At 35.4% G+C, this 22,484-nt stretch overlaps 3 protein-coding genes and 1 long non-coding RNA gene across 4 annotated transcripts; 2 read left to right on the forward strand and 2 right to left on the reverse strand.

Annotated features, from left to right (window-relative positions):
* The first annotated feature begins 375 nt into the window (after positions 1-375).
* Positions 376-12,656, forward strand: LOC147552227 (Met-10+ like family protein / kelch repeat-containing protein). The gene is made up of 10 exons (XM_086671293.1): positions 376-691; positions 3,277-4,302; positions 5,310-5,709; positions 6,070-7,224; positions 7,460-7,589; positions 7,985-8,220; positions 11,093-11,228; positions 11,620-11,696; positions 11,880-11,986; positions 12,330-12,656. Exons 2-10 carry the CDS (start codon positions 3,519-3,521, stop codon positions 12,428-12,430), a joined length of 3,126 nt encoding a protein of 1,041 aa, XP_086527419.1. The 5' UTR covers positions 376-691; positions 3,277-3,518; the 3' UTR covers positions 12,431-12,656.
* LOC147552228 (uncharacterized) lies at positions 934-2,995 on the reverse strand. The gene is made up of 3 exons (XR_015238403.1): positions 2,882-2,995; positions 2,172-2,238; positions 934-1,131 (listed from the first exon to the last, which is right to left on the reverse strand). It is a non-coding gene; the product is annotated as an uncharacterized LOC147552228 (long non-coding RNA).
* Positions 12,657-16,062: 3,406 nt separating the features above from the next.
* Positions 16,063-17,978, forward strand: LOC147552229 (peroxidase 42-like). Its single transcript, XM_086671295.1, has 4 exons — positions 16,063-16,326; positions 16,444-16,632; positions 16,861-17,026; positions 17,302-17,978. The coding sequence occupies exons 1-4, from the start codon at positions 16,090-16,092 to the stop codon at positions 17,709-17,711; spliced, it is 1,002 nt and encodes a 333-aa protein (XP_086527421.1). The 5' UTR covers positions 16,063-16,089; the 3' UTR covers positions 17,712-17,978.
* Positions 17,979-18,313: 335 nt separating this feature from the next.
* LOC147552230 (calcium-dependent protein kinase 2-like) lies at positions 18,314-21,848 on the reverse strand. The gene is made up of 8 exons (XM_086671294.1): positions 20,608-21,848; positions 19,833-19,976; positions 19,575-19,727; positions 19,360-19,475; positions 19,108-19,275; positions 18,881-19,008; positions 18,652-18,751; positions 18,314-18,570 (listed from the first exon to the last, which is right to left on the reverse strand). Exons 1-8 carry the CDS (start codon positions 21,377-21,379, stop codon positions 18,502-18,504), a joined length of 1,650 nt encoding a protein of 549 aa, XP_086527420.1. The 5' UTR covers positions 21,380-21,848; the 3' UTR covers positions 18,314-18,501.
* Positions 21,849-22,484: the final 636 nt, after the last annotated feature.

Consider the following 22,484-nt stretch of genomic DNA (forward strand, 5'->3'; position numbering starts at 1 on the left):
ACTAATAGAGATTTTCTAGAGAGGCCCTCTAAATTAGAGTGCTTATTTGAGACTCTGTGTCACTTGAAAATTCTAGCCAATAGAAACCCCTTTCTATTTAACTACTTTTTATCTATTGAATTGAAGAGTTACATGAGCATTAAGTAGATGTATTTTAGAGATGTTCATTGTAGACAAAGAAAACTATTTCAGTATTGACACTTAGGAAAGAGAATCTTTGGAGATGTTCTTAGTTTCTTTAACCCCAAAGAGGTGGTGTGGAGGTTCTCCTTTTTTGTTAAGACATGACGAACTCGCTTAACTATGTCATTAAAGTGAGATTCTACGAATTGACTTAAATATGTGGTTAAAGTAAAGTTCTCCTTCCATAGTGAATTGATGAAGTGATCATCAGTGTAACTACTCGAACACACAAGCAGAAGTATATGTTTGATCCGAAATAGGTTTTTGGGGTACTTATAAGTGATTCTAGTAGACTAGTTCCTCTTTGCTATGTTTGTTAATTGTAGGATACTGTGTTTGAGTAGAGTTTTGTGTTCGAATTTTCATGTGATAAGTGCATCTCATAAGTAGGTAAGCCTATAATACATTTTTTTTTTGTTAAGAGGGTAAGCCTATAATACATGGAACATATGCACTTACACCAAAAATAAATAATACGGTAATTCGGTTCATGTGATTAGTGTATCATGTGACGCCCCGTGTCCCAAAATAGACACGAACACGCCCCGGCAATTCACAGACGAGACAGAAATCCGACAGAGTCTCCCCTGTAAATCAAACCGGTCGCACCTGTAAAACCTGTCATGCAAACCATACATTCGCATACACAAAGAAATAAACTATCGAGCGGAAGCTAAACAAACTTAACTCAGTTTCGGGTCGAAACCCGAACCACAAACGTACAAACGCCTCATAAAACACCGATGCCACTTATAAACAACTTTAAGTGTTACGTATATACATATTAGAGTTTGGTTTCTGCAATAAATACATAACTTTAAAATAACGAAAAGCCAATAAACAAAACCAAAGACAACGACATAACCCTGCTAGCCTCGTCAGACAAGATCACCGGCTAGAATACACACTCCGCCTCGAGGCTATAACCAAGAACCTGCACACTAACAACTGGTACGAGTTATTCTGGTAGAAGACCAATCCATAACCCATCACGTTTTCAAAAGTTCATTTAATAAGTTGTAAACATCATGACAAAACGAGTTATCAAACCAGTTCCCGTATATACTATATACAAAACCATTTTCCTTAATCTAGCAAGCAATAGCAGTGATTAGCTGCCCACCCATGGTGCGCTCCCAATAAGAGGAGAGTTCCTCAGGAGAACCTAGAGTGCGTTAGATAGTACCAGCCCATTTATGGCACTAGCTAATGCACTACGTCTCCTCGAGAAAGAGACTTACCCCTAGCCGGTAAGTCCCTTTCCCACTAAGGGACTCCGCAATCATTGAAGAGTTTACCTCATGATACATATATACCTTAAGTATCTAAATACGTTTTAGATCACCGAGTTCGAATAAGAGAGCCGTCCCCCAATACCCATGGAAGGACCTGAACCTCATTCTCTTCGGTACCCTGTCATGCATCTAATGAAATCTTTCAAAATCAGTTTCATCCATCTATCAAAACCAATATTCATATTCAATTCATTATCTTATCAAACACGGAAGTGGAACAACCAAGAGTCATATCGCCACAAAGCAGAGGGATTCCCAATCAATGTCACCTCCCAGACGAGCGGTCAGGAGTACGTCCCTGAGCCTCGAACTGGAGGCACGAGCACCAATGGCCAGCAAGTGAAGCACTCTACTCCCACAGGTCTCATGACTAGTGTCGCCCACCTCACCGGTCTCACACGGGTCACACCCGTGTCCACATGTCACCTACCCTCAATGGCTACGTGCCCGTAGGTTGACATAATTCGCAGTCGGGTACATACAACAAAATCCCAAGTAGTTCGCAATCATCGTAAAACAGTTCGAAAACATTTCTCATATCGCAGTAAAACCATTCAACCATATTTCAGTTCATCACATAAATCGAGTTTCATGCTACCTAAACTCTAGTTATAATGGCGCATATATAACTGTATAATCTAGCATATTCATTATCTATAAAACTATGTTGGATAAAGGATTCAGAACCCCTACCTCAGTCCTTGCATAATCAAAGACCTCCCGCCTACCAGACGACCAAATTCCTCCTCATTCGCATACTCTGGGATAAGGAAGAATAACCAAAACCGAAAAGAAACATTAGGTTCTTATACTAAGAACCTTCGTAAATAAAAAGAATCATTAAAACAAAACCATGAAAACTTAAAAGCAAATTCGCTAAATTCGGAAGACTTCAAGTATCTGTCGAATCGATCTCTAGCTTTCATAACCAAGTCCATTGAATACTTGAAATGCATCGAAACCAACTAACCAATTTCCCAAAAACTCTATTTTTCATTTTAGAGTCTTTATAAGCTGACAAATCATATAATGAACTCCGTAGTATAAATCTATAACTGAAATTGTCCATTTATATGAAATAGGACAAAATTCGGGTGACTATTTCTATTCCAATTCATTCCAAAAACTAGTCCAAATATGAAATTCGAGACGTAAAATAATTCGGCAGCACCCCGTCTATATATGGTCATCCCAAAATAGTCCATAACATTCTAAACATGATCCTGAACATAAACCATTAGAAGAAATCGAATAATAATCGTCTAAATAGCTTCAAATTTCGATCCCAAATGAAATTAGTACAACTATACAGTATACGAAATAGCTATCACAAAACCACCAAATTCGGACGAAATTCAAAATTCTGAACGGATAGATATTTAGAACAAGTCGAATGGGATTACCTGGAGCAAGTTTCACTGAATTCCGACTATCGGACGTGAAGAAATCGACGAAAGAAGCTCGAACCATTAATCGGCCATTAAAACCACCGACTGCTTCTCATTCTCTGTTATACTAAAGAAGGTTTGTGTTTATCCTTTATATCATACAAAAGTGGGATGCATTAAAATATTAATATAAGCCAATTTAGAAACCCAATTTTCAATCCCACCTGCCTTTCATGCAGCAAGGTTAAGAGCCTTTCCAATTTATTCTAAACCTTTTGACTTTTTCAAACTTCCCATAAACATCCTAATTTTCAACTAAATCCCTGGTTTTGGCCAGATTACAAAATGCCCCCTAATTTGTCCTCTTTGTTGTTTAGACCTTCTTTTGACTTGACCCAAATGTCAAATAGTCTTTAAATTAATCTTGAAAATATGGGATGTTACATATCAGATAAGTCTAGGTAAGCTTATAAGACTTGGAACATATGGGGTCATTCAACCTAATTATCTGTGGCATGCCTTAGGGCTTAGCGTGCGTGTTTTAGCCTGGGTTAATATTGGACTTTGTGTTTACGGTACCAAACATACCCTCCAGGCCAATTCACAAGAAAAATAGCGGCCTTCGCCGAGAGAGAGTAGAGAGAGAGAAACGATGGAGTTCGAGAGAAGGAAGGCAGCTACACTTGCAGCAATGGCTTCTACTGAAATTGATAAATCCCCTAAAGGTACTATTGACGCTCCCATTATTCCTCTCCTCAAAACCCTAAACCTTCACCCTTCTTACTTCTCCACCAGCTCCTGCTCCGGCCGTATCTCAATCCTCTCTCAACCTCCTTCCACCACCACTTCAAAGAAAAAAGCAAGAGGAGGTTCATGGATCTTCATCTCACATGAACCAGCTGATCCTGACTCAGTCACTAATCTCCTCTTCCCATCTGACTCATCAATCTCTCACATTGAAGAAGGTGAACTCGTTTTCAGATTCGAACCTTTCATACTAGCTGTTGAATGCAAAGATATATCATCAGCTCAAGATTTAGTATCAACTGCTATTTCTTGTGGTTTTAGAGAATCAGGAATTACTAGTGTTCATAAACGTGTTATTATTGCTATTAGATGTTCTATTCGTTTAGAAGTTCCTTTAGGATCAACAAAAAATATTTTGGTTTCTCCTGATTATGTCAGGTTTCTCATTAAAACTTCAAATGAGAAAATGGAACTTAATAAAAAGAGAACTGATGGATTTCTTCATGTTTTGGAGAGTAAATTTCTGGTTAATCATGAAGATTATAATGAAGTTTTGGTTGATGAGATTGATAGTTCAATTAGGACTGAAGAGGAAGATGATTTCGTAAATGATGGGAATTTAGGCGCTTTTGATTCAAACAAATTGGTTGATTCTGGTGTTGGGAATTCAGAGCTCAATGATCATTTAGGTAAACTAGTTTTCGTTAAGTTTCTGAAAGTTTTCATTTTGTTGTAATTTATGGATTGCTTAATCATAATGTTCAAGGAATTAAATTTCGAAACATCCATTTCCATGCGTGCCGAAATTTTCATCAAAACCGGAACTTAACTAAGTTTCTCTTAACAATGCCTTGTCAATGAAATAAATTTCGAAATATTTCGGTTGAAATCATTTCCATGTGTACCGAAATTTCCACCGAAACAGAAATTTCATTACTGGAAACCTTCCCTTTTCTGTTTTCTGAATTCATTTGTCTAGGCTATGGGCTTAAAAGAAAATGCTGATAGATGGTTAGAAAATACTCATGGATGAAATCATTAAATAAAAGTTAAACTCTGTTAGTTTTAACTGGTGATGATTTTCCCTAAGGTTTAATTTACGGTAAGAGATATTTAAAGAAGAAGAAAAGCTCTTTAAGTTAGGGGAAATAACCTTTGTGCAGGATTAGTTAGACTCGATCCCATTAGTATAGATCTAGTTTTATCGATTCAATACAACATGGGCAGATTCTAACTATCACATCTGATATCTTTGTAGTCATGTTGTTGTAGCCGCCATTGAGCAATGGGCACTCACATATTTAAATTGAAAATGCTGTATGATTGTTATTCATGGAATGGCAGACTTTAAGAAGTTGATACCACCACCATTGTCACAGGTGAGATCGTTATATTGGGAAGTTGGGAACTGAAAACCAGTTTGACACATTCCATGTATAAAATGTTTCAGTTGTGTACCATTTTCGACAAAAACCTTGGTCCAACTGTATAGTTGTCTAACTGTATAATTTTCGACCAAAACAAGGATAACCCAAGTCTATGACACGTTTCATTTCATTACTAAGTGCCAGAAGAGATCACACTGTATACTTGTCTAACTGTAAATGTTATAATAGTGCTGAGGAAGATGCCAAAACTGAATTTTCAATTGTGTCAGTTTGGTTCAAGTGGTGGCTGAATTTATGATTTGTGGCAGGGTCGTTGAGATCCACAAAGTGCAGTGTTTCTGTTGTCAAGTTGGTGATTGTTGGAGAACCAGTTGACAAGATTTTTCTATGGGGTCACTCTGTCTGTACCTTGGATAAGATAAATCCTCCAAAAGTTCTAATTTTCGGTGGCTTTGGAGGCTTAGGAAGACATTCTCGAAGAAACGATACTCTTCTTCTTGATCCCCAATCTGGTAAATTGGAGGCAATTAATATTGATATGCGACCTTCTCCACGCTTAGGTCACACAGCTTCAGTTGTTGGAGAAAGTGTGTTTGTTATTGGAGGGAGGGAAGATCCTACTAATATTCTTAATGATGTTTGGGTCTTCAATCCAGCTAGAAGTGAATGGAAATTACAAGAATGCACTGGAAGCTTGTTCCACCCAAGGTGATGTTTTATATATATATTCAACTTCTTACTTGGTACTGTTATTTTTATGTTATTCACCAAGTATTCTGTGTTTTAAAAAATAATTTTGTCTTTGCTAAGAGCCTAAGACATATAGTAGCCAATATTCTTTTCGGAGTCATTTGCCTAATTCAAACTTTTGTTTTCAGTCGATACAAAGTCCGGAAATTTCGGTAACACAAATGACTAATTTTTTTTGTTCAATATGCGCTGTCAAAATGTTTATCACCTTATGTCGTATCCGATCTTCCATTTTTAACGTTAGATCTCTTATTTCTAGTTTATTTATTTATATTCTCTTGTTTCATAAAATTCTGAGTAAACATAAATGTTAAATAGGCACCGGCATGCTGCAGCAGTTGTAGGTTCCACGATATATGTATTCGGTGGGCTTAACAATGAAATTATCTCTTCATCCATGCATGTTCTTGATGTGGAGAATTTGCAGTGGAGTGAGGTAAGTATCCAGGGGGAACAACCGTCAGCTCGTCATTCCCATTCAATGGTCTCAAATGGATCTCAGTTATTTATGTTTGGAGGTTATGATGGTGAGAAAGCTCTAGGAGATCTTTACAGTTTTGATGTGAAAACATGCTTGTGGAAGAAGGAGAAAACAACAGGAATAGCTCCTTATGCAAGGTTCTCTCATTCTATGTTTATCTACAAAACTTTTATTGGCATAGTTGGAGGATGTCCTGTAAAACAACATTTCGAAGAGGTATCTTTACTTGATATGCGACTCGGGAAGTGGAAGCATGTGACTCTGAACTCTGTTGGCAAGGACCTGCTTGTGCGAAGCACAGTGAATGTAGTCAGTGACGATCTTGTTATTGTTGGCGGTGGAGCTTCATGTTATGCATTTGGGACAAAGTTTAGTGAGCCGATGAAAATGAGCTTGCTGCCAGTTACATCTTCAGATGATCCTTTTATCCGTTCTAAAGTGCTAGTAAAGAACACTAATAGTCATCTAATAGGTGCAAGTAGAGATATAGAGGCTCTGGTGGAAAATCCGAACTTGATCCACAAATCTGTATCCCCTTCTGCAAGTTGCAAGCATCATATCGGTGCTAAGCACTGGGTTCTAGAACTTGAAAGAAAATATGGAAAACTAGGGAAGGACATATTAAAACAGTTTGGATGGCTAGATCTTGGGAGGAAAGTTTATTCTTGTGAAGATGGTCTTCATATTTGTTTACCTGTTACCACAAAGTTCTACACCTTATTTTTAGACAAGAAGGAACTTGCTTGGAAAGATGAGTTTAATGGTGGTCATCCCTTAGGCCCTGTTACAGATGTGAAGTTTTCTCTAAATGATATTTCTTGTCCAACTGCTTTGAATCTTCTGTTGGCATGCGGTGGCTCTATAGTTATGGACGAGGTTGCTAGTGTTCGAAAAACTCCCAAATCTCCTCAAAAGATAATGGCTGAAGCTGTGGGATCGTTGATAAAGAATCAGGAGTTCTCGCAGAATCTGTTGGAGCAGATACCCACAAGGTTTGTGAATGAGTTAAGAAATTGGAGTTTTCTGATACTGTAGTATGTTTTTCCAAGTTCAATTTGCCAGGTTAGTTGGATTGCATAGCTTTCACTAGCCATCAGCCGTGGGTCGTACGTTCTTAACTTGAAACTAGCTGCTGCTGCTCAAGTGAAGCGACACGGAACATGATAGCTATTTTACCTTAATTTATACCATTTCATGTACAATTCAGAGTGACAAATGTTGTTTCAGGTGGGAGCGACTTGGGGATATCATTGTTCTTCCATTAAATTCTTTCAGGGATCAAATATGGGACTCACTTGGGCAAGAGCTTTGGGATACTGTTGCTAAGTCACTTGGGACACGTCGACTTGCTCGCCAAGTAAGCCATTACTTGAGTAGGATTATATGGTTCTTTCATATGTTAGGTTGATATCATGTGGTTCCCATCACTTTGAAAAGTAATCCATGCTAGTTGATATTTGACAACTGAGAGGTGTAGTTCAGATGGAGAATTAAAGTTGGGCAAGTTCAGTATTAAGTTTCCATACCCATTTAACGGAGGAAAACAATAAGCACCTTCATCTTTAGATGCGCTTTGAACTTACAGTCACATGGTAAATGCACGAAGCCTTAGAAGTTCACAACTACCCTCATATGTCTTAAACCCACTAATGGTCAAACTTTAAATGTGCAGCTTTCTGGGAAGAGCTATCAGTCTACATGGAATTTACATTTTCCTAATATTCTGTTATGTAATTTTGCTGATACTTCTAGGGTCGAATTGCTCCAACTGGAACAAGGGACAGTACTTTGGAGGTCCTTGTGGGAGATAATGGATGGGTAGATCATCGTGAAAATGGAATTCTCTATTCTTTTGATGCAACAAAGTGCATGTTCTCTTGGGGTAATCTTTCTGAGAAGCTACGGGTAGCTCGTCTTGACTGCAAGGATGAGGTTATTGTGGACTTGTTTGCTGGAATTGGATATTTTGTGCTTCCATTTCTTGTCGGGTATGGGCTATGATTGTTTTGAAAATTACCTTGTTGGTTCTGAAAGATCTTATCCTTGTTCTTAGCGAAAATCATTTGAAACTAGAAGTAGACTGTAGACGTTGTTCTTAGTACAAGATGGGTTGATTTTTCTTCTGTAAGTCACAATGGTGTTGGTTCGTACGTGAATCAATACACCCATTCCTATGTGAACCAATAAGTCAAAAGCTTCATGAACCACCTCTTTGTATTTTGCTAACCAAGGCACTCTCTGTTGGAAATTAAAAATACTTGCACAAACAAAGAAGAATAAAGAAGATATTTATCTCAATTGAATACTTGAATTGATTTTGATTTGATTTTTGATTAACTACAAAGACTGGTCTATTTATAGACTCAAATTCTACCCATTAACTAAGACCACTACTAACATGATACCACTAACTCATCTATTAACCCACTAACTAGTACATTAACCCCACTAATTAGTACACTAATCCCACTAAAATTAACTCTCTAATTACTTAACTACTAACACTAATCCACCTCATCTAACACTAATTTAATGAATAAATAAGTAAATACCTTTTGAGTTTATAATTTTAACACTCTCCCTTAAACTCAAACATTATAACACCCATCATGATCTTCAACTTGAAAAATCAATGGACCTTCAATGACTTAATAAAAAATATTAGTCATTTAATCATCAACTTAAAACTTCATATCAATCTGGCTTTTCATCATACCCTTTAACAACTAATTTGTCTACTTCATCATCTGGTTTGTACTTGGTTTTGAATGACCATTTCAATCCAATTGACTTCTTTTCTGCAGGAAAAGAATTTAGCTCCCAAGTATCACTTTTCTCAATTGGATAAATTTCGTCGTCCATAGCAGAAATACACCCCACATTTTTTACTGCTTCTTTAACAGTGATAGGTTTGGTGTGATTACAATCTGCAAAAGATATAACACTTGAAAAATATTCGTTAGACCCATTATTATCATTGCTTACAACGTAGTCATCAAACCTTGACAAAACTTGAATGTAAGTTGAACTGGGACATAATTCTAGATTTGAATTATCATCAATATTCAGAGAAATAGGTGTAATCTCAATTACTTGAGATTCTGAAGCTACTGTCTCATCATCCGTATCAATTTTTATTTGATGATCTTCTTTAACCGGACAGTCCCAAACTCCATCTTCATCACTTTCTACCGAATAATCATCTAAATCTTCGTCTAAAATTTCATCAGAATCTTCATCCGAATCGTCATCCATTCTGCAAGCCAATAAAAGAATTTCTCCCTCTTCTACATCATCTTCAGCAAAGTTAGCATGCTCTGAATATTTCTTGGAAACTCTACATTCTGACTTATAATGACCTAATTTTTTGCAACGAAAACATCTAACTTTAGATTTGTCATACCTTCCAAATTTTTTTGGTCCTTTACCATGACTCTCTTCACCATTAAAACCACCTTTTTCAAGCAGAGTCACTTTGCTTTGAAAAGCTTGTTCAATAGACCCTGCAGCAGCTCTCTGGTTCATCCTATGTTCATGAGAACATAATGTACTCATCAAACCTTCAACTGACATAGTTGAGAGGTCTTTTCCTTCCTCAATTGCAGCGACAACATAGTCAAAACGACCTGTCAATGATCTCATGATTTTCTCAATAACACGTAGATCAGTTAACTTTTCACCATTAACCCGCAATTGATTAACAATAGACTGAACTCTAGAAAAATAATCAGAAATATTTTCAGAGTTAATCATATTAAGAGATTCGAATTCACCTCGTAAAGTCTGCAACCTTACATTTTTTACCTTCTCATCACCCTTGTAGGATCTTTGCAACAAATCCCACACTTCTTTAGCTGTTTCAGCTCTTGAGATTTTCTCGAAGACAATCTCATCAACAGCTTGATAGAGAAAGAACAATGCCTTCTTATCCTTCTTTCTGTTCTCTCTCAAACTATCCTTTTGGACCTGAGAGAGAGCTTCATGTGCTACCTGATCAACTGGTTCTACATACCCAAATTCGACAACCTCCCAAATTTCCTGGAAGCCAAACAATGCTTTCATTTGGATACACCATTGATCAAAATTTTTCCCACAAAATCGCGGAAGCTGAGGTTGGATTGATCCATTCATTTTGTAATTCGGTTAGTAATCACAAAATAATTCTAGCTCGGATACCAAATGTTGGAAATTAAAAATACTTGCACAAACAAAGAAGAATAAAGAAGATATTTATCTCAATTGAATACTTGAATTGATTTTGATTTGATTTTTGATTAACTACAAAGACTGGTCTATTTATAGACTCAAATTCTACCCATTAACTAAGACCACTACTAACATGATACCACTAACTCATCTATTAACCCACTAACTAGTACATTAACCCCACTAATTAGTACACTAATCCCACTAAAATTAACTCTCTAATTACTTAACTACTAACACTAATCCACCTCATCTAACACTAATTTAATGAATAAATAAGTAAATACCTTTTGAGTTTATAATTTTAACACTCTCTACCCCAAATAACAAATATTCTTCTCTGCATTTGAGATACTGATGAACTCATAAAAGAATGCAAAACTCATGTATAACATAGAAGCTAATTCAGATTTCAGACTACATAAAGAAATTTAACTTGATTTGCGACGTTATATTTCTTGTTAGTTTGTTTGGTTATCTCCCATGATCTCAACAACATGCTCGTGCAGTTGTGCATATAGTTTTTCACGTTTGTGTATTAGTATGAAGCGAACTGTACTTTTCATCTAAATGTTTAGCTGAAAATATGTTGTTTTTGAACCAACTGACTTGTGGATTTGAAACCTCAGTAATGACCATGGAATTGTCAATCAGGGCCAAGGCAAAGCTGGTTTATGCTTGCGAGTGGAATCCCCATGCTATAGAAGCTCTTCGGCGTAATGTTGAAATCAATTCAGTGGCTGATCGGTGTGTCATACTTGAAGGAGATAATCGGATCACAACACCTAAAGTATGCATCTAATTTTCTTTCTGTAGATTATTAATTTCTGTTAACAGGTTTAGGCTCTTGATGTTACTTTCGGACCCGATTCTCCTGCGGCCCTTACTCGATAATCATGAAATGTTCAGAAGTTGTTATGATTCACATATCTCTTAACATGAAGTTGGAACAACAATTCAGAAGGTGTACCAATACCATGATAGCCTGATAGGACTGAATCAACTGATATATGCTGATATTTGATGACATCAAATTTTAAGTTTGTTACCAAGCCAGTACAGCGGTCATAATTGGACATTTTGATGAACTACTTAACAACATAAACCTTGCACGAACAAATGTATTAGTCAAGCAGAACTGTTTCTGTTCGTATTAATAGTTACCAACTGCTGTGTTGCAGAGGGTTGCTGATCGTGTCTCGCTTGGTCTACTTCCTACTAGTGAGGAAAGTTGGGGTACTGCAGTAACAGCATTAAGGTAACAAGTTGATTTTCTGGGTGGTTTGTAATTCTTCCACTCTTCCGTTATTCGAGCTTGTTCGGATGACAATTTCCTGCACCATCTCAGTTCTCATTTTCCAGTAACGGGTTCCCCTACAACAAATGATCGGAATTTAATGCTTTAATAATACTAACCGTTCGACAAATTCTTAATTTGCAGAACCGAAGGCGGAATGTTGCATGTACATGGGAATGTGAAGGACTCGGAGGAAAGCTCTTGGTCAGAACACGTAGTCAAGTCGATTAGAGACATTGCTACATCTGAAGGTACATTTTTGAATTATCTAGCAAATCTTCCAAGACATGCCCACTCCCAAAATCCAACTAGTAATCTATGTTTATTATACTACTTTCCCCTAGTGTTATTCAGAGTTCAGCTCAAAATCTGATGTACCATCTTTTTGACCACATATTCTCGTCAGCTATTATTTGAAAATCTCGATGGCTTAGACTTAGATGTATATACCGCACCATCAATGCATTGAGTACGAGTCCGAGTAAAAGTCCAAGTGATTATAGCACTTCACTACTATCTTTATCTTGATTACTTCCCGTGGCTAAAACAATTAGGGTTATCTTAATGATCCTTGTAACTCCTGATCTTTTTTAGGTTATCATTGGGAGGTTACAGTGCAACATCTTGAGAGAGTTAAATGGTATGGGCCTCACATTCGTCATCTCGTTGCTGATATAAGGTGTAAACAGCTTTAGATGTAAGTTGAGTTTTGCTCATTGATTTGATTGTTTCATTTGTGCTAATACAAGTTGAAGGTTGATAGAAGAAATCTAACTTTGTAAACACGGATAGAACCAGACCCTTGTTTTTGTTATTTATGGGTCCAAAAGGAATACTACTAATCCACACTTTAAAATTAGTTTAATTTGCAATTTTGTCGGTTTGAGAATAACAAATCAAGGGTTACAATTATTGGTAAAACGAAATCTTCGTAGTAAAACAGAATAATTGCTTAGTATTAGCAGTTTCAGTGCCTTTGGTCGAGGGTTGCGTTTCAAGTAGATGAGGCATTGGGATTAAATTGTCCTCAAGATTTATCATTTGTAGTTATGCGCAGTAAATAAAACTAAGGTAGTTTAGATGGGCTCAAGGCTCTTTAGGATGGCAGTTCCTTTTATATGGCTTTTAAAAGGTTAGTTTCTGTTTTGGCGTTCATATAATCCTTATATTCTAATATTGTAGTATTTCATGATGTGATTGCGGTCATGTAATAAATGTAATGACTCTTGAAGTTCTGCTTCAAATTTTTATGTTTTCTGCTTCATGGTTAAAAAAATGGTGATAGAAAACTATTGTTTGCCCGTTTGGTTATTCATGTACTCCGAATATCCAAAAGTCATGAGTTCGGTACTTGGTGGGATGTTATCATTTGTTGACTTGTGCTTAAGGGTATAAATAAAGTGTTGAATCAGCGAGTCACTTAACGGAATCACTTAACAGAATTATGAGTGAATTGGTTTCTACTTTGATTTTATTAGTAAACACTTAACCGAGTCACTAGAAACCAATCACGAAAGCACTTTTTTAATGATGTTTAATTATCTTAAATTTGATTTTGATTGAACCAGACCTAGTTGTTAAGTGGACATAGAATTCTTGTCTAATCGATAGCGACGATGAAATTAATGTCAGCAGACAACCCACCCAGATCAACTGTCACCCCTACTTACACCCTTACATGCAATATTTCCAAGAGAGAAAACCACTATAAACATTACAAGGAAAAGGACTACTAGAACTCAAGTAGTTACATATTTCATTTTGTCAAAATAATCCCGTATATTGCACTTTTTATGTGGTCCTGTTAACATATTCTATCGATGTTAGTATTCCTAAATAAAAAATGGAAAACTGTGTCTTATTATATAATCTTATGCTTCCAATCAAAAGAAATATGATCTTATGTCACATGTGGAGCACTCTTTTCTTCGAAAAACAACTACAAAAGTCATTACAATTGTAATACATCAAAGATGTGATAAACACGATAACCGTCGAATTAAACTTTAAAACGAAAAGGTCTACAGTCTAATTAAATTAGTGGCTTAAATCTAGAGAAATAAACGACTTAAAGTCCATCCAGCTACATTATTTATATCTTTAATACTCAAATTCAAGTTCAATAAAATATGGATTTCACTTTTAAGGAAAATTGAACCTGTGATCTCTTGGGTTTTTAGAGTTTATGTGGCAACTACTTGGCTATGGCGTCAAGGTTCCACTCATTTTCTTGTAGGGGGAGGTGATGACATTAAAAAATATACCACATCACTGATAAGCCATTTATGATTTTTTGTGCATTGTCAGCGTATTCAATTATTCATAACATTTATAATAAATAAACATATAATATTTTGTAAGAGTTAAAAAATATATCATATCATAAAGTTTTGATTATGACATACACCTACTATGGGTCGTTCGATAAAATAATAAATTTTTATATAGTAGATTTCATTAACTAATAATTAATGCTCACATTTGGAAACTTGTGATATTTTCTTGAACCATATACCGTATTTACTCATTTCCTTTGTATTTTATAGTACCAAAACAGAGGATACATCATACTGCATATTCGATACTATTGATTAAATCACTATAATAGGATAATTTTAAAAGAGAATCCATATCTAACGACTAGTATATAAACATAAATAAAACCTTAAATCTGGATAAAGTAAAATCAGATTTAATTTTATTCTTAAAAAAGTAGAATTATTTGTTCATCAAAAATAAAATTAGAATTATTATTAGAGTTGTGCATCATATTGTCATGTGTCAACTTATTGTCCTAAATGCATATAGTCTTTGTGCGGGTAAGTTGTACAATGTTATTTCAGGTTGCTTGTTTGCCACTAAAATTATTTTCTCACTAGTTAGGCGTCGTTTTGACAACTAGGAATAGAAGTATTTTTACTTCAATAACCTTAGAAATTATAAAAAATATTCTCGACAAAATAGTTGTTTACAAAGAAAAAGTGAAACATTAATTTGATAAAACAATTCTTTTTTAAATTGTTTAGTGTCTCGAACCCTTGACTATACCTCTTACCACTCCAACTAAGGGTTGTTGACAATTTGATAACATAATTTACTTGTTTAATTTCATTCTTTTCGAAATACTTACATTTCAATATATTTTATTTATAATGTGCATAATGACAGTTGTAACAAAAGTAATGGTGATTGAAACTGCAATGGAATTGGAGCCTTTGATCCATGATGGTTGAGATGCAGTGATGGGTGGAGGTAGGGTGGTGGACGTACATTGTTGGTGGTGGCAGAGACAAGGTTGTGGTGGTTGAGGATTGAGGTTTAGCACGGATGTGTGTGGTGGAAGATGGAGGTTGTTGTGGTAGTGGTGGAGGTGCAGTTATGGTGACGGTGGTGGTGAAGTTACGGCGGCAGTAGAGGCACAATTAAGGTGGTGGTGGACAATATTCTATACGAAGTTTACTTTTGGAGACGTTGAGAAAATTACCCGTCTGTTCTAATATAAAACCATACAAATTTTTTTTTTTATGAAAGAAACCCATACAAACTTAATATATTTCATTGATAAAATTAACAACTACAAACAACAGATTCAACAACAAAAAGTGTATTGTTTTCATCCAAATCTACAATTATTTTTACTGACGTTCATTGCTAAAAATAATTTCTCGCATGTAACGAATTGAGAAATAAATAAAGTACATTGGTGTCAAGAAAATAACTCATACAATAGAGATCTAGTCTTTCCAAGATTTCGGCAATGGATTTATGGAATAAGGTTTGTTGAAAAATAAGCTTAGGCACATCCAAATTGAGGGTTAATACAACGAGTTGGTCATATATTAGGGGGCCAAAAGTAATTAATCCAACACTATTCTGACCTACAAAACTTAACCAGCCGTCTCGTGAGCCAATAATGCAGATTCCTCTAAACCCCACAACATATAATGCACCATCAACCTTCAAACCCCACACTCCACAGTAAAACCTTTTGGAGTATAGTAACAATGATCATTTCTGTCTATCATCTAAAAATCTCATCAAATCACAAAGATCTAACGGCCACCATCAAGCCAAGTGTTGCTTTAATATAATCATATCTCTAACCGACATTAGATGCTCAAACAGAAGTTTGAGTGTTGAAGTTGAAATGAATTTGTTAACAGAGGGGTTACAATTGTAACAAATATCTCAATGAAAACCCTAAAATCAAGGCAAATGTAATATTTATTTATTTTTAGTTTGTTTAACTTTTTTGCAACAAAAAAAAAAATTAATTTATCTTATCTTCCCAATTTCTTTATTTAAAGAAGCAATAGAGTGAAGGAAAGAAAGCAAGAAAAGGAAGGGGAAAGAAATGGTTTCCTCTAAAGTTCTCTTCTTGTTTGCTCTGTTCTCATTATCATTTTTGGCTCTCAATAATGCAATTTCATCAGAAAATGAAGAAAACCCAGGTCTTGTTATGAACTTTTACAGAGATTCATGTCCTCAAGCTGAAGATATCATCAAAGAACAAGTCAAACTTCTTTACAAACGTCACAAGAACACTGCATTTTCATGGTTGAGAAATATCTTCCATGACTGTGCTGTTGAGGTAACCAAAATAAAACCCTATCTCTCTTTCTCTTTAAAGTCTAACCTATTTGTTTTGTTTTTGTTATATGAAGATTTGTTTTGATATTTTTGGTACTATTTGTGGTGTGGGTTGTAGTCTTGTGATGCTTCACTACTACTAGATTCAACAAGAAGAGAATTATCAGAAAAGGAGACAGATAGGAGTTTTGGGCTAAGAAATTTCAGATACCTTGACACCATTAAAGAAGCAGTAGAAAGAGAATGCCCTGAAGTTGTTTCTTGTGCTGATATCCTTGTCTTGTCTGGTAGAGATGGCATTGTTGCGGTATTAATCTTTTTTCCTCTTTGGGTTTCTCACTTTTTCAACTATAATTAGCTTCATAAATGTCATTTCTTCATATAGTAACTAGTAGTTCATACCACTATCAGTATAGATCTGTCATCTGTACTGTTCTTTTCGACGATTTTTGCTATGCTAGCTTGATCTAAATGAAATTTGATACAGAGTTAGATCTGATTATCTGTCTACTGACTTATGTTTGTTTGTATCCAGCTTGGAGGTCCATACATTCCTCTAAAGACAGGAAGAAGAGATGGAAGAAAGAGCAGGGCAGATATACTAGAGCAATACCTTCCAGATCACAATGAGAGCATATCTGTCGTCCTCGACAGGTTCTCCTCTATGGGCATCGACACCCCGGGACTTGTTGCCTTACTAGGTATATCTACATATTACGCGTCATGTGCTCAAATAATGTAGTCTAGATAGTGTTACCTTGACCAAATCCGTCTAGGTTTCTGATACTTGACATCTCTAGAGGTTATCGCTTGTGCTTTGGGGCTTAGATAGGGTTGCTTTAACCAAACCCGAGTCAGTATCTAATACTCGACATCTGTTGATATTTTCGCCCATCACATGGTCAGATACTATGGTCTAGATAGCGGTAGCTTAACCAAAAACCAAGTTAGTTTCTAACTTTCGATATCTTTACAGGTGCTCACAGTGTCGGTAGAACTCACTGTGTCAAGTTGGTACACCGTTTATACCCAGAAGTGGATCCCGAACTCAACCCAGACCACGTCGAGCACATGCTTCACAAATGCCCAGACGCGATCCCTGACCCGAAGGCCGTCCAGTACGTGAGGAACGACAGAGGAACACCGATGATACTCGATAATAACTATTACAGGAACATTTTGGACAACAAGGGTCTACTTTTAGTAGATCACCAGTTAGCCACAGACAAAAGGACTAAACCCTATGTGAAGAAGATGGCTAAGAGTCAGGAATACTGGTCCAAGGAATTTGCAAGAGCCATTACCATCCTTTCTGAGAACAACCCTCTCACTGGCACAAAAGGAGAGATCAGAAAGCAATGCACTGTTGCTAACAAACACCACTAGATTATGATACCACATCTTGCAAGTCTAGTTTCATGTTTTATGTTGTAGAAGAATAAAATGGTTGAGGTTTATGCAGTTCTTAGTTCTAGACTTGTATTCTATGTTTGGGTATGTGTGGTATGGATGATGGTTATAAACCAAATTCCACTTCCTAGTTTAGGTTTGCTTTTGTGTTTTATGGTGAGATGATGATGATGGTATGAAGTATTTGTTGATGGAGGTGATGGTGTATGAAGCATGGCTTATAAATATGATGGTTGCATGCCATACTCTTATTCTCTCTCTAGTTTATGGAAGAAATAATAACACTACATCTTCTTGGTCTAGAATCCAATGAAGATAACTTGAACCCTTTGTTACTTTTAACCTAACAAGAACAAGAAAAAGATGTTAAAGCATCATCACTACAACCCAAGAACTAAAAAGAGGAAATGCCACACTTGATGGACTCTACAACATTTTAAAGAACACACACACACATATGCATATACATATCCTTTATATGAAGCACAACATTGTTTTCATAGGGCAACCCTCAGATTAATCTTGTGATAAGTCTATTCCTCAATAATTGATAGACAACAAAAGGGAAATGGGAGATATTTTTGTGTGTAATCTTTAAACATAATCCAGTAAATATGCACATTGACTATATTTCATCTGTAAACTACCCAAACTCTTTTAGCTTTTCTTTGCTCACATTGCTATTTTATTTAGATACAGTATAGCATTATATATAACTTAGATAAAAACTATGAACGTAAAGACTTCTACCTCCGATGTATACTTATTAGCGCTTTGGTTTTTGCATTCCACTTCTCATCATCGTGCAGAATTCTTCGTAGTTGATCTTCCCATCCTAAGAGGTTTAATAGAATCAGTAAAATTGGCTGATTTGTCAAATTAAAACTCTTAGGATTCAAACTGATTAAGTACTCACATTATTCGTATCGACTTCTGATATTATTTCTCTAATACCAGCTTCATCACCCATTCCGTAATCCTTCATGGTTACTTCCAATTCGTCCCTCGTAATAAACCTGTCCAAGCCATAGATGAAATGGTCGGATAATGCATATTCGAAATCCTTACTTTTACCTCTTTTAAGAGTCTATTGAAAAGTACAAGATAGAACTGAAAAGATAAAAAAAATTTAACTTTTAACTAACCCGCTGTTATCTTTATCGAAGAATTGGAACGCTCTACGCAGATATTCTTCTCTCTCTAACCGATGTCTATGCATTGTAGCACTTACAAACTCGACATAATCAATACTTCCGTTTCCATCTACGTCTGCCTGAAACAAATAACTTATTTAGAACAAATTATTATACCAATCTGAAACAGATAAGGATAAGAAAGTTTTAATGGGAGAATGGGTTGATTTGTATCTTACTGCATCCATTAGTTGCTTGACTTTAACTTCTGATAGCTTTGACCCAAGTTGAGCTAAACCAGATTTAAGTTCTTCATATGTGATCTTGCCGTTCTTGTCAGCGTCCAAGTTCTTGAACATTGTTTTTAACCCTTTAATGTCTTCTTCGGAAAGGGTTTGTGCAATTACCTTCACAAGCCACAAAATCCAATATCCTAGTATGTGAAAACCGAGTTTAAAATGAAGAGTTAGTCGTGTATTTTCATATCATACCGTCATTGCTAGCTTCTTTAGCTTGTTCATTGCTCGAAATTGGTCCATCCTGGATAATACTGCACTGTCTATTGGCCTATCTGATGCCTCCCCACCTTCTCTAATCCACGGATGTTCTGAATTATCAAGTCAATCAAGCATCTAAGGTTAGTAATGTAGTATCTTAGGAACGGAAAACGAATGAAGTTCAACTCAGTGGAAGGAGAAAAACACACCAAGAATCTCTCTAGAAGTAATACGCTTTTTCGGATCTTGGGTTAGCATCTTCCTTACTAGATCTTTGGCACTACTTGATATTGTTGGCCAAGGAGAGCTTTCAAAGTCAAGTTCTCCTTCCAATATAGCATCAAATATTCCCTGTTCAGTTTCTGCAAAACCAATCATGACAAAAGAATAATTCTCATTATTTTCGAAAAGCTAGAAACTGAATCAAACGATACAAATAGTTAAAAACTTTGTTTATCAACAATTACCAGCCCAAAATGGAGGTACTCCACTAAGAAGAATATACAAGATTACTCCTGAACTCCATATATCGATTTCTTTACCATAAGAACCGTGTAATACTTCAGGAGCAACATAATATGGACTTCCTACTATATCTTCATACACCTTACCTAAAACAAGATTCATATCAGATCACGCGAAGTAATATAGGAAGTATAAATGAAAAATTTGACATGCTACAAGAACACCAAGAAATATAAAAAATATAACTAGATAAACGTTAACGAGCAACATTGGTTTTAAGTACGAAAGGAACACCGTTAAAAGACATTTTTCCAAACAGATTAAGGGCAATGGTTAGTTATTTGGGGAGTCGGATTTCCGATTGTTCATTATCTCTTCACAACCACCAACCTAATGAGTAATTTTCTTATATATGTATATATATGTTAAGCTTTAGAAAGCAAAATACATATGGCATGAATGTAATGTGATTAATAGGTCACATTCTAAAATAATGTTTAGTACATGTGTATGTATCAAGCTGAACAAAATTTCCCCAAGAGGGGATACCCCAAGCTCAATGTCATGGATGGGTTTAAGATTTCATTCCTCCGGTGTTGTAAATCACATGTCATACAGATAAATTCAATTTCTGACAATCTTATTCTTGATCAAACCAAACAATAAACTAAGATATTCTAATCACTAGCATATAATGACTTTCCGGCACGACAAACATGACCTAATGGATAATGAATGAAAAAATGACATGAAAAGGGATGAAATTTTTTTGTTTACCTTCCTCAACAAAAACAGATAAACCAAAATCTGTTGCTTTTAACAATGCACCTTCATCTTTACTTGATATCAAGAAATTTTCAGGCTTTAAATCTCTATGAATGACACCCATGAAATGACAAACATGAACAGAATTGACAATAGACCTACAAATTTCTGAAGCTGCTTTTTCAGAATATAAACCCTTATCTGTTATTCTATCAAAAAGTTCACCACCTTCACAAAGTTCCATAACAAGATGAACAGAATGTTGATCTTCATAAGCACCTTTAAACTCAACAATATTAGCTTGACCTGTTAAATGTTGCATTATTTGAACTTCCCTTTTTATATCAGCTCTATCAGTGGGTCTAATCAATTTCCTCTTCAAAATTGATTTACATGCATATAATTGACCTGTTGATTTTTCGGTACAAAGATAAGTTATCCCAAATTGACCTCTACCCAATTCTTTTCCAAGATTATAAAACATTTTAATATCTTCAAAGGGTTTACCCAGAATTGAATTTTGTCCTTGAATTGGTTTTGTTAATGGGAATTGCTTTTTTGGTCTGGGAAGAATTTGTGGTTGTGGAGGAAGCATTTGGATTGGAATTGGTATTATATCTTGTTTTGGGGTTTTGGAAATGAGAATAGTTGGTTCTTGAATTCTGGGTCTAGCTATACGATGATATTGATTTTGTTTGTAATCTCCTTTCTGTTCTGGTTCTGAATTTTTATTCTTGCTCTGTTTTGCTGCCTTTTTCTTGTTCTTACTTAAACAAGAACCCATCTCTCTAGAAATTCTAGAGAGAGAGAGAGAAAAAAAGAACTTGAATTACAGAATGAAATTGGGATTTCTGAAAGAAACCCAAATTTCCAAATGTTGAAGCTGAGATTATTGAAGAAAAATTCCAACTTGGGTATCTAAAATTTAAGGGTAAAACCAAGTCAGCTTCTGGTTTTCTAGAAAAAAAAAAAGTTTATAAGAATAGTCCACAGGAAAGAAGATAAACAGGAAACAAAAACTAACAACTTTTGAAGAATAAAAAAGAGTGTTTTAGGTAAAGAGAGAGAAAGTTAGAGAGGGAAGAAGAGGGTAAGAATTGAAAGGAAGAACAATTCAAAAAGAAGAAAGCAAAATTCAAAGAATGGTCTAATCGACTTCCTTCACAAATTAAAATTGTAGAAAATGTTAAACAAATCCAGTTGTAATTCGTTTAATCTATTCATTGTCAAAAGAAGGACATGCCCTTTCTTTGCTTGTCAATAACAAAATTTTCTATTTATGAATACACTATCCTAGGTAGGTCTCAATTTATTACATTTTGATTGTGCACATCTTGAATAGATAGTATCAATATAGGAGGAGCCTTTAACCTTATTCTAGGATCCCCCATTGTGGAACATATATTTGTTGTAATCAATGTTACACATTTCATATGTATTATTATTGCATTATAGTGGAAGATCGAATATTTATTTAGTTTCTATTTATTAAGATATAATCAACATTGTGTTCTTGTATTACCATAAGAATTGCATAATGAAAATATAGTTCTATAATCCAAATATATAATTAGCCTATACTTCGAGAAGTGAGAAAACACACGGGTCTTGCTTGTGTGGTGTTGCGCATTCTTCGGGAATTTGGAGGGCACAAGTTCGGGTATTTGTCAAGGTGAAAATCCCTCATTATCGATTTCTGTTATAAAGTGTATAATCAAAAGAATATCAATAGATAACATTGATCTTCAGGTCTGTTCTATATTATTTTAAGATTTATAAGTATCTCCTTATAGTTTCATGACAATTATGAGTATATTATATCCTTATAATGTATCTAAATCATCTGATATATATAACGTAAAATATTTGTAGTAATCTAATTTTAAAAA

This window comes from Eschscholzia californica, unplaced genomic scaffold, assembly GCF_041429995.1.
Source record: "Eschscholzia californica isolate CP2 unplaced genomic scaffold, dmEscCali1.0.p SCAF_3, whole genome shotgun sequence".
Taxonomy (NCBI): domain Eukaryota; kingdom Viridiplantae; phylum Streptophyta; class Magnoliopsida; order Ranunculales; family Papaveraceae; genus Eschscholzia; species Eschscholzia californica.

Coding starts and splice junctions, on each gene's coding strand:
- LOC147552227 (XM_086671293.1), top strand. CDS start 3,519: ATGGAGTTCGAGAGAAGGAAGGCAGCTACACTTGCAGCAATGGCTTCT. Junction 7,225..7,459: donor TTGGAGCAGATACCCACAAG/GTTTGTGAATGA, acceptor ATGTTGTTTCAG/GTGGGAGCGACTTGGGGATA. Junction 11,229..11,619: donor ATCGGATCACAACACCTAAA/GTATGCATCTAA, acceptor GCTGTGTTGCAG/AGGGTTGCTGATCGTGTCTC.
- LOC147552229 (XM_086671295.1), top strand. CDS start 16,090: ATGGTTTCCTCTAAAGTTCTCTTCTTGTTTGCTCTGTTCTCATTATCA. Junction 16,327..16,443: donor TCCATGACTGTGCTGTTGAG/GTAACCAAAATA, acceptor TGTGGGTTGTAG/TCTTGTGATGCTTCACTACT. Junction 17,027..17,301: donor GGGACTTGTTGCCTTACTAG/GTATATCTACAT, acceptor ATATCTTTACAG/GTGCTCACAGTGTCGGTAGA.
- LOC147552230 (XM_086671294.1), bottom strand. CDS start 21,379: ATGGGTTCTTGTTTAAGTAAGAACAAGAAAAAGGCAGCAAAACAGAGC. Junction 19,276..19,359: donor TAAAGAAGCTAGCAATGACG/GTATGATATGAA, acceptor TGGCTTGTGAAG/GTAATTGCACAAACCCTTTC. Junction 18,571..18,651: donor CAGAAGTCGATACGAATAAT/GTGAGTACTTAA, acceptor TAAACCTCTTAG/GATGGGAAGATCAACTACGA.